Source organism: Vitis riparia, chromosome 18 (assembly GCF_004353265.1).
Source record: "Vitis riparia cultivar Riparia Gloire de Montpellier isolate 1030 chromosome 18, EGFV_Vit.rip_1.0, whole genome shotgun sequence".
Classification (NCBI taxonomy): domain Eukaryota; kingdom Viridiplantae; phylum Streptophyta; class Magnoliopsida; order Vitales; family Vitaceae; genus Vitis; species Vitis riparia.
Genome location: NC_048448.1, coordinates 10,308,950 through 10,322,842, shown reverse-complemented (window position 1 = coordinate 10,322,842; position 13,893 = coordinate 10,308,950). Strand labels below are relative to the sequence as shown.

General features: G+C 36.4%; 1 protein-coding gene across 1 annotated transcript; it reads left to right on the top strand.

Moving 5' to 3' along the window:
• The first annotated feature begins 6,232 nt into the window (after window positions 1-6,232).
• LOC117907220 (BEL1-like homeodomain protein 4) lies at window positions 6,233-13,816 on the top strand. The gene is made up of 5 exons (XM_034820680.1): window positions 6,233-6,583; window positions 6,777-7,913; window positions 8,760-9,145; window positions 9,658-9,718; window positions 12,965-13,816. The coding sequence occupies exons 2-5, from the start codon at window positions 6,870-6,872 to the stop codon at window positions 13,511-13,513; spliced, it is 2,040 nt and encodes a 679-aa protein (XP_034676571.1). The 5' UTR covers window positions 6,233-6,583; window positions 6,777-6,869; the 3' UTR covers window positions 13,514-13,816.
• Window positions 13,817-13,893: the final 77 nt, after the last annotated feature.

Here is a 13,893-nt window from a genome sequence, read left to right as displayed (position 1 = left end):
TGTAAAGGGAGAGCAGTGGAGCTGCAGTAAATGGGGGCTCTGCCGACTACTGTAAAACGTATAGGCTTCCCACAAACTTCGGATCTTGATGAACATGGAAAATTCGTTTGGCCCACACTTGGCTCCAGGAAAAGTGGAAAGTGTTGGTGGAATTCCATCAACGCCCAGAAATAGCAGGGGTGTACAATCTATCGCATTGCTTATGATAGTATGACGAACTCAGCAGAAATCACCAAATCCATCATTTTTTTTTGGGCAGGTACCTGATGTGGGGTATTGATGGTATATGGCAGAGACAAACTAACAGTGGCATCTCACGGCCGTCAGGCTCATTATCACGTTTCCCTTGATTTTGATTATCATAATGGCATTCTTTGAGTTGCAGCTTTTTAGTTTTCGGTTCCATGGCAACCATTTCTTGAGTTTCAATTTTCTTGTTTTTAGTTTCATTGATCTCAATCATCACAATCGCATCCTTTAGTTTTGACTTTTTGCTTTTTCTATTCCATTAATTTTGGCTATTGTGAATGCGGATTTGAGCTCCGCATTTTATCCATCACGATGCCGTTGATTTCAATCTTCGCATTACATCTTTGACTTCTAATTTTTATTCACACAATTCTATTGATTTCAACCATTACAACGACATCTTTTAAGTTCCACTTTTTTCACAATTTAATTAACACAATCGTGTTGTTCAGATCCAATTTCTATTGTTAAGAAATCATCGAATTCAATTATAAAAATAATATTATTGGGTTTGACCTTTACTTGTCAATTTGGTCATTCCTTTAATATTAAAATTATCGATTTCAATTATAAAAATAATATTATTAAGTTTCACCTTTACTCGTTAATTTAGTTATTTCCTTAATTCAATGATTATTACTATATATACATTGAGATCACTTTCTTTTTCTAAAATATTTTTATACACATATATAATTAACACAATCATCTATATGTCACATCCTCATTGGTTTAGTCCACAATTGTGTGAGTAACTAAAAATATCCTCTAAGATTTGGATTTGGATCAATTAGTATTAACTCGAGTACACATATTATCAAAGGAGTGTTATCTTATTATGCTCACTTCAATTACCATATTTTGAAGAGTTAATTATAATTTTTCTTTGTTTTTTTTAATCAATCTTGTCCCATTACAGCAATATTTTATTTTATTTTTGCTTAAAATCAATCCAGCAAATTCGATACCTTTGCACATATACTATATTATTCACGCAATTCTATTGATTTCAACCATTACAACGACATCTTTTTAAGTTCCACTTTTTTCACAATTTAATTAACACAATCATGTTGTTCAGATCCAATTTCTATTGTTAAGAAATCATCAAATTCAATTATAAAAACAATATTATTGGGTTTGATCTTTACTTGTCAATTTAGTCATTCTTTAACTTTGATAATCACAAAAATTATTGATTTTAGTTATAAAAACAATATTATTAGGTTTGACCTTTACTTGTCAATTTGGTCATTCCTTTAACTTCGATAATCGTGATATTAAAATTATCGATTTCAATTATAAAAACAATATTATTGAATTTCACCTTTACTCGTCAATTTAGTTATTTTCTTAATTTCAATGATTATTGTTATATATACATTGAGATCACTTTCATTTTTTAAAATATTTTTATACACGAATATAATTAACACAACCATCTATATGTCACATCCTTATTGGTTTAGTTAACAACTATGAGTAACTAAAAATATCCTCTAAGATTTGGATTTGGAAAATATTAGTATTAGCTCGAGTACTCATATTATTAAAGGAGCGTCATCTTATTATGATCACTTCAATTACCATATTTTGAAGAGTTAATTATAATTTTTCTTTGTTTTTTTTAATCAACCTTGTCCCATTTCAGCAATATATATATATATATATATATTTTGCTTAAAATCAATCCAGCAAATTCGATACCTTTGCACATATAATATATTATTCTCATTTCGGTAACATATTTGATGAATTGTCAAAAATAATTTTAATAAAGATCGATTTATTTCGAGTTTGACAAGGTGTCTAACTTCTTTCCTCCATCAAATAAAAAGTAAAAATTTTGCAAATCAAGTACACTTTAAAAAAAAAAAAAAGGTGGGGGGAAGTGGGAGCCTGGGCGCTAGATTTCTCAATTTCGTACAAGGAGGCAGGTCAATTTTCTAAGTCGGATTCATTTCTTGGTCTCCAACAACGTTAATGTCAATGTCTCTATTCATTATCACTGCCATCTGTCTTGCAAGTTTTGCCCCTTTCTTTGCCTCCTCCTTTGCCATAAACCATCACTGTTAAGGTTTCGCCGTCCTTGTCCTCCGACCGAACGCTAATAATCTCTTTCCCCTGCTCTCTCCCTTCCCCACTTGCCCCATCAATGCCACCCTAACCACCTCCCGTCCCCTGCGTTTCTCTCACGCTTTCTCCTCTCTCGCACTCTCTGTTGCATTTCACGCTTTTTCTTCCTCTGCCAGGTTGGCACAACTCCCACGAAGTTTTCTTATACCAACACCTTTAATTACTACGTGCTGTGACCTGGACAATACATGCCACTTTCAACACGTTTTTGCAAATTGATTTTATAACTATTGGTTGAAAACTGATTTTTTTTTTTAAATATATATATATAAGAATATCCATTTTTATGTTTAAGAAATTGCAAAAAAAAAAAAGAAAAAAAAAAAAAGTCCTTATACGATCTGTTTCATGGCAGACAGGCGTATTTGTTTGGCTCCTCAGTTTGTAAGTGTCGCTATTATACGAACTACTTCAGCTTCATTTTGTTTCTTCTCTCAGCTTCAAAACGATGCAATAAACTTTATTTTTGCCCTTCCTCCTACAAAATTGCCAAAGCTCTGTGAAGAAAAGGAAATATTGGGCAGGTTGTGGTTGAGAGACAGATGGAGCCACATACACAGATAAATAAGTAAATAAATAAATAAGACACATGGCATGCGTCAAAGGAGACACGTGTAGAATGGTAAATAATGTGGGCGCAGTTGGAGCACAAAACCACGTGGGCATGCCCAACCTCTGACCGCCATGTCAAATGGATTTTTGAGAAAAATTGGGAGGGTATTTTGGATGGACCACGTCGGGCTCGTGCCATATACTTTAATAATTTCATGTCCTTATCCAATGAAGAAACCCTTGCCAAAAGGGCATGCACCTGATCCTCATCATGGACCACTCCTTTACATTACGCCATTCTCCATTGTGTCCCCCTCCCTCACGCTCCATTTTCTATTTCTCATCTCACTCCCACACCCCCCAAAAAAAGACATGCCTCCTCCTGGGCCCAAGTCCATGGATGAAAGTTTTGAGTATTTTTCATCCTCGACAAACCTAGAACCGATGCTAATTGTGCTTTAACGAGCTAGTTGCGGAGTTTTAGGCCAATGTTGGAGGCCCAAACCCACCCAACTTGGTAATTCATTATGGGCTGATGGTTTGCTTCAACCCAACCAAGTGCCCCTTGGCCCAATCTCCATTCACCTTAGCGTAAGATTGGGAGTTCAAAGTCATCCAGACAAGAATTTTTAGAGAAAAAACTCAAAAAAGGAACTACAAGGGCGAACAGTAAGGTTTAAGTTTGATGGCCGTACCATGTTCATCCATAGGACCATATGTGACTCCGAAAAGGAAAGCACAAAAAAATAATGAAATAAAAAAAATAAGAAAAAGAATGAAAACAACAATAATAAAACAAATATTTGGAATTTTGCTGGTGCTTTACTGATGAAAAGAAAAACCAAGAAAAGTAAAGTGGGGGGAAAAATCATAGAAACGCCTGCAGCAATTAAAGCCACACAAACGGTGACCTAACACACACCCAGATTGGCATCTTCCCAAAATCCTGAACCAGTTGTATCATGTATGTGTGCCTTTCAACTTTCACAGCAACCTAGCTAACCTGTCTTGATGTGGCCCTTTCACACGTGCCAGCCAAGTTTTACAAGTACTACTTCCTGCGCTGCAACAGCCACCACGGCACCACGGCACCACGCCCCTTTCCCTACTCTCTTTATTCTATTAGTTTCTACTTTCGTTCTCACTTCCCATCCCTTTTGTTTCTTTATGGGCTCTAAAATAATCACAAATAGTAATTAATCAACACTTTACAAACCTAATAAAAAATAACCCTTTGTTTTGGTTGAAGTTTATTACTCCAAGTTGCTTTCGGTTGGCAAAAAATATAAACATACATATATTAAAGCATTGATTTGTCCTTGTTGAGGTCCTTCAACTGTCTAGTTCATCCATAAGAGTGAAGCCTAGGGTAGGGCATTATGTGCTCATTTGGACAAATGAAAGGGTGGGTGGTGGAATTTGCTTTGCAAGACTTTGTTTTGACTTGATCCTTTCTTTATCTTACTTTTCTTCCTAAACGTCCTATGCCATATAACAAATGGTTTTTCAGTGGTACCATACACAACCACAAGTGGTACCATCTTCTTATTTTTCTTAATATTTATCATTATTATATGCTACTATTAGTCTTATTATCTTATATGCTTTGTCTATTTTTCTCTTCTTTATTTTTTTTGGGTGTATCGTACCTCACCAAATTATTGAGGCTGTCACCATCAATAAGCATCGCTCTTGTTGGTAGTCCCCGCAAGGGCACTGATAATTTATCAGGAAGCGGGACTCATTTTCGGTGTCACTTCAAACCATCCACCACCCAGCACCAGCACCAGCTTCTTGATTCCTTTCAAGTCTTAATGCTCATTGCTTTATAATTTTCCCTTCACTGTGAAATCAACTTTAGTTTATACCAATAATGCCTTCAAATGGAGCTGTGTTGATCTTTAGTATTGAGATGTCCTTTTCCTCGGAAATGGGGTGACCTTTTCAAAATTCCGGAATTATGCCATCTTCAAATACAAGTCCATTCACCACTTCCTTTATCCCAACTCATTTGGATTGCTTAATTTAGGTCTTAAATTTTATCATAACTTTCAGGTGACAGAAATTGTTCTTTCATTGCACCTGCTCAATGATCCCTCAACCAATTCACTCAGCTGCGCCCCAGAAAATTCAACTGGCAGCCGTTGGACAATTTTTAAATGAAAAATTTAGAATAAAATAGAAAAAAAAATCCCCAGTAGTTTTTTGTATTTTTATCCCTAATTTTTTAATATTGGCAAGACTCATAATTTTGTTTGTAAAGATAATAAATAAAAATAATAAATAGAAAAATATATGTTGTACCATTCTTGTTTGCAAAGAAAGATTAAAAAGAGACAGTGGAACCTTTAGATTGAGCTTTATTTATTTGGTGGTACAAAAATATTTATTTTTGAAAAATTTAGAAAAAAATATAAGAGGTAGGAAATAGAAGAAAAAAAATATAATTAATAAATTATTTTTATATATATTTTAAATTAATTTACTTTAATTTTTCTATTAAATAATTTTAATTATATTTTGTTTTAATTTTTCATATTTTTATAATAAACCAAATATATGAAAATTATTTCCTTAACAAAATTTTCCTTTTTCATAACCAAAGCCTTAAAATATGATCCACTTTTCGCCTGTCTCAACTCTCAAGCCAAATGGAGAGCCCAAGACACGAAGAAAACTCAGCTAAAACTGTGGTAGTTAATAATTATTTTTCCTTCAAGTTTAGAAGGAAAAAAAAAAAGATAAATTAATTTTCTATTTAGTTAATTATATATCTAAAAATTTTGAAAAAATGAAATTAAATTATTACAATATGTTTCTTTTTTGGAAAAAAAAAATCTTTTAGCTTTTTTTTCAGACTTTATTTATTTATTTATTTATTTATCATAATCCAAACATTAAAAAGGAAAAAAGAAAGAAAGAAAAACCTAAGCAAATTAATTATGTAACCTAATAGGTGTATTTATCTACTCAAAGTCTCAAACACGTGTAACCATATTTATTAATTTTATAAAGAAATTGAATGTATAAATAGACAGCGGAGGTGAGACAGCATTCAAAGGAGATATAGTGGCATGAAATAAACCAATAGATATTTGCCACACCAGCAAAATTAAACGACTCATTCAAGATGCTTGCATTTTATTGAGTGGGGTTTCCACAAGACCATAAATTCTGTCGTGTGTGTATGCATATAAAATATTTTTGAAGAACATTTTTTTTTTCTTTTTGTTGGAGTACATAAATAGCTAGATTAGATTTGTCGTTGGATTGACGCTAAATAAACTAGTGGGAATTTAGAATTTACACCAGAATTAAAGAAGAGGATAGATAGAAACGAGAAATATGAAGTGATGGGAAGTTTGGTGAGAGTGAAAGGGGGGTAGTGAAGCGGAAGAAGGCGACCTTTCTCCTCTAGCTTTTTCATCAGCCTATCTCCCTTGAAGCTTTGCTTGTCTGATTGAGAAATCGGTTGTATGATTCCATGAAGGTGATTTTGTAAGACTAACTGCAAATTCACCCACGCAACACACGCAGAGAGAGACACACACGCAGAGAGAGAGAGGGAGAGAGAAGCTGATGTTTTGAATCCCGTGGAAAGAAAACGATGGCTCTGAGCTTTACATCCCTTCTGCAACTGTAACAGGTATACTTACAAGCCAAACCGAAAAAGAAAAGAAAAAGAGCACCAGCTCAAGATCCCTTTCATACAATTATCTTTTGCTTTCTTCTTTCTTCTTCTTCTTCTTCTTTAAATAATCTCAATTTGCTCAAATTTAATCATGGGTTTTCTTTGTTTGTGATCTACTCAATTCCTCCATGGCTAAACTCATGAGCAGCTGTGAGATTAGGGTGTGGGTTGGACGACAAAGATGATGAGCAAGAAGACAGTGATATGGGCGTAGAAAGGCAGTCACCTCCACCTCTATTCTATGTCCCAAAGCTTCCACCAAAGTATCTTCAGTTTCTCAAATGGGTACGAGAGATCCAAGTACCAAGAACAACATCAACCGCTGCAGCATGTAGAAGAGCAAGTATCAGGAGAGCTGCCGGTGTATGAACCCGGCGGGATGCTGTCAGAGATGTTCAGCTTCCCGCCGGGGCCTACTGTGGCCACTGAGATCTTGGAGAATCAGATCTCATCAAATTATAGATGGCCATCGCAGCCCACAGCCGCTAATGATTGTAATAATATTGCTCGAAATCAACATTTCTCGCGCATTAATGCAGACTTAGCAAATCCCATGCAGCTTTCGCTCATGAATCCTCCAGCAAAAACGTCTTCTCCAACTGATACATCTTCTTCTCTACACATGCTACTCCCAAATTCATCCAATTCTCATCTTCAAGGGTTTCAACATGGCGGCACAATGTCTGGGGTCTCCGGTTTGGGAAGCAGTGAGGTCCCTCCCGTTAATTTCAATTGGGTACCTGGTAGAGCCGCCGGAGTTGATGGCACTAGCAAAATTGGAGGCGTTATGGAGAGTCAAGGTCTTTCTTTATCCTTATCTTCTTCATTGCAGCAGCTGGAAGCAGCCAAAGTGGAGGAATTGAGGTTGGGAAATGGTGGGATCTTCTTTTGTAATCAAGGAGTAGGGGCTTCTTCTAATTTCTATGCTTCAAAGACTTTGGGAACTAATCAGCAGCCCTTGCAATTGCAAGGAATAGTAGATCCAAGTCGTCAGGTTTATGTTGGATATGAATCATCTTTGGGAAACTTGAATATTTTGAGGAATTCTAAGTATGCCAAGGCCGCCCAAGAATTGCTGGAAGAGTTCTGCAGTGTCGGGAGGGAACACTACAAGAATCAGAGGCGTGGAAAGCATAGTATAAACCCTAATTCTGATCCCGGTGGTGGTGGCGGTGCTGCTGCTTCTGGGTCGTCTTCTTCCGTAAAGGATCTTGCACCTTTGTCAGCTGCAGATAAGATTGAACACCAAAGGAGGAAGATCAAACTATTATCCATGCTTGATGAGGCACGTCGTCTCCCCTCTTAATTTCCCTTCTTTCTCTCTCCTCCTCTTTCTCCCGCAGGCATCATCTCCAGAGTCTAGCTGTTTCTGAACCCCCGGCCGGAGCAAGAAATTCCGGCCAGTCTTTGGTTTTAGCTATATAGGATCACTAAGCATAGAAAATGCCGGCTGACCAAATAAGCTTCTCTCTCGAACAAAGAAACAATATTTCTAGTATATATATCGTGTTTTGATTCAAGGATGTGAGTGTCTACTTTGGATTTTCCTCATAGGTGGACATGAGACTAGGGGTGTCTCTGCCATTATAGGCTGGAAGCTGTTAGGAAGGCTCATCAAACTACAGATCCATTCATTCTTTGTCATAGCAACGGGCTGGAAACTGTTAGGAAATCCAATGATTTCTATCATAGTTGACTTGGGGATCACTTCCCTCTTTATCTTTAATACAAAAACAAATATTATTTCCAAAAGAGGGTAAGTAAAGTACCAGTTGGGGATATTCACTCTTCCCATAATGATGATTTCATTGTGGCAGGCTTTAGCTTGCGTTCAATGGGTTTGTTTTCGGGTTTTAAACAATCAAGCAACTGTCTGTCTTCATGAAATCAACTAAAAAGAATGCCCTGGTCTTAGACTCTTTCTTAATGACATATATTCTGATGGTACTTTGATGAATACTAGGGTTTCCTTTCCTTTTCTCTTAAAGCTATTGCGTATTTCCTTTCAGAAAAAGATGATATCATCTTCTAATTAATTTCTGCTTAGCCCTTTACAGGTTCATAATGTAAAAGCATATGGCTTGTGTTACTGAAGACTTGAATTGCTTTCCCACTGCTCTATGGTGTGCAGGTGGCTAGTAGATATAACCATTACTGCGAGCAAATACAAGTGGTGGTAAACTCATTTGATTCGAAGATGGGTTTTGGAGCAGCAAATCCTTACACGACCCTAGCTCGGAAGGCAATGTCAAGGCACTTCAGATGCATGAAGGATGCGATATTGGCGCAATTGAAGATTTCATGTGAATTACTTGGGGAGAAAGATGTGATGGCGGCATCTGGATTGAGTAAAGGAGAGACACCAAGATTACGGTTGCTTGATCAAAGCCTGAGGCAGCAAAGAGCCCTTCATCAAATGGGGATGATGGAGCCAGAAGCATGGAGGCCCCAGCGAGGCTTGCCTGAGCGATCTGTCAACATTTTGAGAGCCTGGCTTTTTGAGCATTTCCTGCACCCGTACTCTCTCTCTTTCTCTTTCTCTCTCATCTCTCTCATTCATTGCTTGGAAAGGGCTTACACTTGATAACCCAGAATCTACTACAAATCCCAATCTCATTTTTCAACATCCTTTTCCTATCCATAGAATCGCTAAAGAACAATCACCTCTCCTCGCCCAAGAAAAAACCTGGTCAAGGACAAGGATCTTGATAGAGATCATGTTCTTTGCTTTCTTAAACATACAGTACGAGCTTAAAATGGTCCATTCACTGACCCATAATCTATGAAAGCTATACCCAAAAAGGAATAACTAACCACCAAAGCTCTCTCTATTCTCTCTCACAAACATGTTGCTTTAGGTTTTAACAAAAAATTTATAATGAATCTTTAAAAGAATGAGTGTTGTTTTTATCTTCCCTAGGCTTCCACGCCGGAGAAGAATTATTTAATCACTTAATAATGATATTGGGGGGTTTGAGGAGCGAAGACCAGGAAGAGTACTGATGTCATTTGTCTGGTTTTTGTCTCAGGTACCCAAGCGACGCAGATAAGCATTTGTTGTCTCGCCAGACTGGTTTATCCAGAAATCAGGTACACTTCTTTGATCTTTTTACATCAACGGATTCGTGATACTTACTGAAAGAGATATCTCCTTCTATTTTATTGGTTTTCCACTTTGATTCTCTATTCTATGATTTTGGGCCAAACATCTGAACCCTACATGCCCCCTTACATCATCATCTTTCATATATAGTTATACTCTTCTATCAAAGGGAAAAAAAATTGCATGCTTTTCACTAAAATATTCCTTAAATAGATGCAAGTCAACACTACCATTCACACAACTATTTATTGCCAATTTTTAGGCCTTGTTCTTTTGATTTAGTAATAACAAGCTTTTGGAAATGTATTCTCTACATTTCCTTTTCAGTATCTTGTATATCTTCCTCTTTGTTCCTTCAATGGTGCATTTTCTCCCCTAGATTTCTTCCAAATCATTGTGGTTTAAAATTCTCTAAAATCTGATTTAAGTTTGCTGTAGAGGTATCAAATAAGCTTCATTAGGACACATACATCTTTTTAATTGTGAATACACATCCTTAGCAGTCCATGACTTATTTGAGCAAATCTATAAACAAATAGCCATCATTTGGCACTTATTTGAGCATGAGTTATTTTTCAAGCATGGCTTGCTTGGATTGTGAAGCTCGAGTTTGTTGAAAGGTCAGACAATGCATCTGTAGTTTAATTTGGGTAGGCTTGGACAAGCTCAAGGTTCTCCATTAGCTTCCCAAATTTATTCACTTTTCCTAATCTAATGGCCAAATCCCTATTAGGATCTCATACTCCTAGTGCACCAATGCAACATAAATCCCTTAATTGGCAAATGAAGTGTATATATACCCTCACCCTTCCTGTAACTGAACTGGGTGCCAACTTTTTACTAGGCATTTATTTAGTTAGGTAGGTAAGTTAGTGAGGGAGTTAAATGATCTATACTGTCCCTGCCTGAGCTATCCTTTCCAACTGAACTTGGTGTTGATTGGTTTGTCAAACTTAGTTGTTCACAATTCGTGCTTGATCTTGTTTGTTCAGAAAAAAGAGTATAAAGAGCATAGCAACTTGTTAATTCATCAATCTCATAGCTTGCTTGCATAAATTGCGTCTTGACATGACAACATAGCAAGTGTTTCGTTGCAAAGCATTAGGGAAATCTTCAACCATATCAAAGAAGTACTGATAATATTTTCGTGCTGATTTCTAGGACGTTTTTAGAATGATTGACGATCTATGATTGACTGTCATTATTCTCATGTTTCGTTGCCATACCATTATATTTGAATATCAATACTCAATCATGGAATGTACCTTCTTCTCCATGATACTCCTCAAGAACCGTAATCTACATGAATTTTGTGCGTATCCCTTGTGCGTAGCTTCGAAATTTAGAACGTACAAAACAGAAGGAATTAGTCTGAGGCTGGAAATTTGAATTTCTCAACATGTCGATGGACCTAATTTTTTAAATTAATTAATCCAAGCAAAGCTACAGTGTAGGTGACAAAAGAAATGGTTGCATTTATGCACCATTGCAATTTATTGCTTCTGAATCAAATTGATGAAATGGGCCAGGCTCCTATGAAGTCTTCTGTTCTCCTTTCTGCTTCAGCATGATCATTTAGCATGTGTTGACACATTCAATTGTTTTGTATATCAACTCGTATGCTGCCTGATGGAAAGACATGCATACGAAACAAGCGTGTAACCCACTAGATTTGAGGATGGCTCTTGTGTTTGCTATGTGTAGTGTAGCTAATTTTCAACAGGAAGATGATGATGTGAGGATTGTCCCCTACCCTTTAATTATTATCAATAGATTTCCATCATTTTGTCTCTCATCAGAGTGTACTACCTTCCAGTGGGATTATAACTGTTTCACATATAGTCCAAGAAGCTAAGTGGATTCAATCGAGCGTAGGCTGATCAGCGTGCTCAGGGTTTGTTTCACGTGGTCAGTGTCATATGAAAAACCACTGTCCACAGTCTTCTTGTGCGAGCTGAAAACTTTTAGGCTCAAATACTAGGGGAGGGTAGAAATATAATAATAAAATCCTTTTAAAATAAAGTTACTTTTTTATGTAGCAGATTAATCATAGCTAGTGAAACATTTTGTATTTTTGACTTCTTATATCACATTCTAATCATTAGCTCTCACTCCATAGGTGTTATGTACCCTTCCTCTTTGTCCATAATCCATCTCAATTTCATGACTTTTCTTTTATAAAGTAAAATATTTTTATTAACCTTCTTTGTTCTATTAGAAAATATAATGTTACAATGACATATCAATATAAAAAATATTTTTTATATGGATACATCAATTAAAAATTTGAGATATTTTTTTAAAACATCTCCACATTGGATTAAATTTAATCTAAGTCACCTTTCATATCATATTCCAATAAGACAACAATTAACTTTTATGATTCTATAATGTGTTATGTTTTCTTTGACTCTTTTACTCGAAATCTTGACATGTCCTCTTATACCATTTGTTGTGCACTTGAAAACTTTAACATCCATGGATTATTGAAAGGAGATAACAATAAAATAATCTAAAGATAGAAGTCCTTTTAACATAGTTCCATTAATCATTGTAATATTCGCCGGAGAAAAAAAAAATTCCACATTATAAAGAATATTACAAAAACTTATATATAATTATTGAACCTTAAAACATTGTATGTGTTTGTGCTCAATATGTATCTAGTATTATCTTCGTAGACTCATCCTTATCTCGTAACCTTTTTTGTCATGCCTATATCTAAGTAGATATAGTTTTTAACTTTCTTTATTCTTTATTCTATACAAATCTTTAATATTATAATAAGGTATCAATATACAATAATATACCATATAAGGAAAAATACCTATTTATGCCTAAAGTATTTTCTTAAGAGAGGAATACATACCTATTACAAATTTGATACCTTTTCCAACAAAACTGATGGAAGTTTGCTTAACAGGTTGTAGAAGTGTAGTGTTTGAGAAGAAGGCGATCCTTGAATACTTGCCCTTTTTTATGACACACAGCACACACCCACAGGCCACAGCCCATTTATTATATGGTCCCAGTGATCGTTCTCATGTTTGAAAGGAGAAACCAAACAAACATACCCTCTGAGAATGCATTGAGTGGATTCATTATCCAGTGGCCTTTATAGCTATATGTATCAGATGAATTCAATTAATGCAGATCCTTTATTACTCTCAACAGATTCAGTATATCCTCTTTCTTAACGCTTGTCTTGTCATTCAATGGTGTAAAATTTGCAGGTCTCGAACTGGTTCATTAATGCAAGGGTTCGATTGTGGAAACCCATGGTGGAGGAGATGTACCAACAAGATGCCAAGGAAGAAGAAGCCGCTGCATCATCTGAGGATAGAGAAGCCAACCCACAAAATCACCAGAAAAACAGCATCTCCGCACAAACACCAAGGTCTTCCACTCCACCAGCATCCCAAAGATCCCAAATCAATGCTCAAGAAAACGACCCTTCACTCGACACCATCAATTACAGGAATTGCTTCTCGGGAACCCAAGCAATTACTCAAGCTACTACGACCAGCCCAACCACCACCACCACCACCACCACCATATCTCAACGTTTTCCGACCACCCATGAAGCCGGCATGCATCAACGGACGGTGGCCGCTGATGACACGTGGTGTCGAGGAAGCGTGTTTGGAGGTGAATATGGGACCACTGATGCCGCATCTCTAGGGACACCCGCTGGTGATGTCTCCCTTACCTTGGGCCTTCGACACGCCGGGAACTTGCCGGACAAGGGCCGGCTGTCGTTACGGGACTTCGGGGCCTGCTGAGTGGCCATGATTTTATTCATATATCATTTTCAAGTTGAGAAATATATGAATAACCATCTTAGGTTGCTATTCCAGATCTACAGTATTAATTGTATAGTACAATCATTTAGCATCCTGTAATTTAGGTTTTGCCCTTAGACCCTCCAAACTTATTATCGTTCTAAATATCTGGAAGAGTAGAGATGTGTTGATGAGACTCAAGACTTGAGACTTGATTGCAGGGTGTGGCCACTGGAACTTCAATCAACAGACTTTACATTTTGAAAGCTGACAGGACTGCTATTACATTTTTCTTTTTAGTTATTATTCTATGTTAAAATTTACATTTGTAATTGACCAGGAAAATTAAAAGTCAAAGGTAGCCTGCAGATTTGAATGTT

What these genes read in the sequence shown, in the direction of transcription:
- LOC117907220 (XM_034820680.1), top strand. Translation starts at nt 6,870, where the DNA reads ATGTCCCAAAGCTTCCACCAAAGTATCTTCAGTTTCTCAAATGGGTAC. An exon ending in TATTATCCATGCTTGATGAG is followed by an intron (nt 7,914 to 8,759) that starts GCACGTCGTCTC and finishes TATGGTGTGCAG; the next exon opens with GTGGCTAGTAGATATAACCA. An exon ending in CTGGTTTATCCAGAAATCAG is followed by an intron (nt 9,719 to 12,964) that starts GTACACTTCTTT and finishes TAAAATTTGCAG; the next exon opens with GTCTCGAACTGGTTCATTAA.